The sequence below is a fragment of the Cotesia glomerata genome, linkage group LG5, assembly GCF_020080835.1.
Source record: "Cotesia glomerata isolate CgM1 linkage group LG5, MPM_Cglom_v2.3, whole genome shotgun sequence".
NCBI lineage: Eukaryota > Metazoa > Arthropoda > Insecta > Hymenoptera > Braconidae > Cotesia > Cotesia glomerata.
Genome location: NC_058162.1, coordinates 24,538,354 through 24,539,997, shown reverse-complemented (window position 1 = coordinate 24,539,997; position 1,644 = coordinate 24,538,354). Strand labels below are relative to the sequence as shown.

Here is a 1,644-nt window from a genome sequence, read left to right as displayed (position 1 = left end):
ATTTTTATTAAAATTCACGGATACAACCGTACAAAGCCAAACGAACTTTTCTTATTTGTCACGTGAAAACTATGGCGCCACTTGATCAAGCTAGATTTTTTTAGACTGCGTGCGCATATGACAAGAAAAAAGGGCGCCGATATTTAAAAAAAAAATAAAAAATACTCTAAGAAATTACTTAATTATAATTTTTTTTTTTTAATCAATTACACAATTAATTTTTTTCTTAAAAAATGATTGAGCGTTATTAGGCGTGCACTTTTGGACTTTCCAAACTTTTTTGTATTGATTTGTAGTGATATAATAAACATATTATTGAAATGATTTAAACTTGAACTTATAAAACTAAAAATAGAACATTTTTATAACTTTTTTTTATTTGTTCCCAAAAGCACACGTTAGCTCGAACATCAAGTCTGGTTTTTTATAACACAATTGTTTGAAGTTACTTGAAGCCACTACTGTTTTGCTGTGAAGAACGATCAAATTAATGGCACTCTTGCGTAAGTCAATTGCGGTATGATCATCAGCTGCGTCAATTATGTCGAGAACATTATCAGTAGACATATTGTTTATCAACGTAGACTCACAAATATCCTTGAGTTTGATAATTTGATAAATATCAGCGACTTCAAGCATCTGCAACGCTGCTTTAGTATCTTTACTTGCCTTAGTCTTTCCCTTGTAACAATAATGCAACATTTCCAGAATTATTTCTGGATCAAAACCTTTAATGTTTATTTCGCCGTCCTTAGCTTCTTTCATTTCAGATTGCAGCATTTTTGCAAATACTTCGCTGTGAGCGGCTAAAACAAGTTTATGCGCTGGAATTTTGACCTTGTCAACAATGATTGTAACATCACTGAGTTCTACTGACTTGTAGAATTTTTGCACTTCATGATACAGACTGTTGTCAAGAGTCCTTTTTATTTTACTTTTCCAAAATATCTCACACGCAATGGTGATTTCGTAGAAATAATGAGGATTACAATAGCTATTTTCACGTAAAGTTCGGGTTAGTGTTTGTCCAGAGATATTCGTAGATTCTGAAATATAACAGGATCTCTTCCAATTATCAATATCAATCTGAGATCGCACATTACCAACCATCATCTTGATTAAAGCACTAGCTGGTTCTGAACTTGATTTTTTAACCCATAAAGTTAGAGTCCTGGTTGATTCAGGTACAAATTTCACCCCGATGTTGAAAGTAACATTCTCCAGATTTTTAATTTCAAAATCATCAGAATAAATTGTTCCGGACAAAGTAAAAAGGTTAGCTGGCCAGACAAATTTTACATAACCCGTAGTTTTAATCTCTTCAATGCTCATTGTGATAGGAAGAATTTATTTCTGTAAAAAAAATTATGTAATTAATTACTTCAATAAATATATTAATAATATAAAATATTAATTTAATATACTTAAAGAAGTACGAGCAGGGTAGTATAGTAAAGATAAAGACGTCAAAAACATTTGTTCTAAAATCGTTCAAAAAATCTGTAAAAAAAATTAGGAAAACGGTTGACCCTGAAGGCCATCCCTGCAACTTCCCGCTAATTCCATACTTAGGCGCTTAAAATTGCACCAATGACATTTTTGAGTTCTTCGAGCTCAAAAATACAATTTATGGGTTATTTTGAG

The 1,644-nt window shown here is 31.6% G+C and overlaps 1 protein-coding gene across 1 annotated transcript; it reads right to left on the bottom strand.

The window, feature by feature from the left end:
* Positions 1–375: 375 nt before the first annotated feature.
* On the bottom strand, positions 376–1,332 carry LOC123266157 (speckle-type POZ protein-like). Its single transcript, XM_044730186.1, has one exon. It carries the CDS (start codon positions 1,330–1,332, stop codon positions 376–378), a length of 957 nt encoding a protein of 318 aa, XP_044586121.1.
* Between the last annotated feature and the right edge of the window lie 312 nt (positions 1,333–1,644).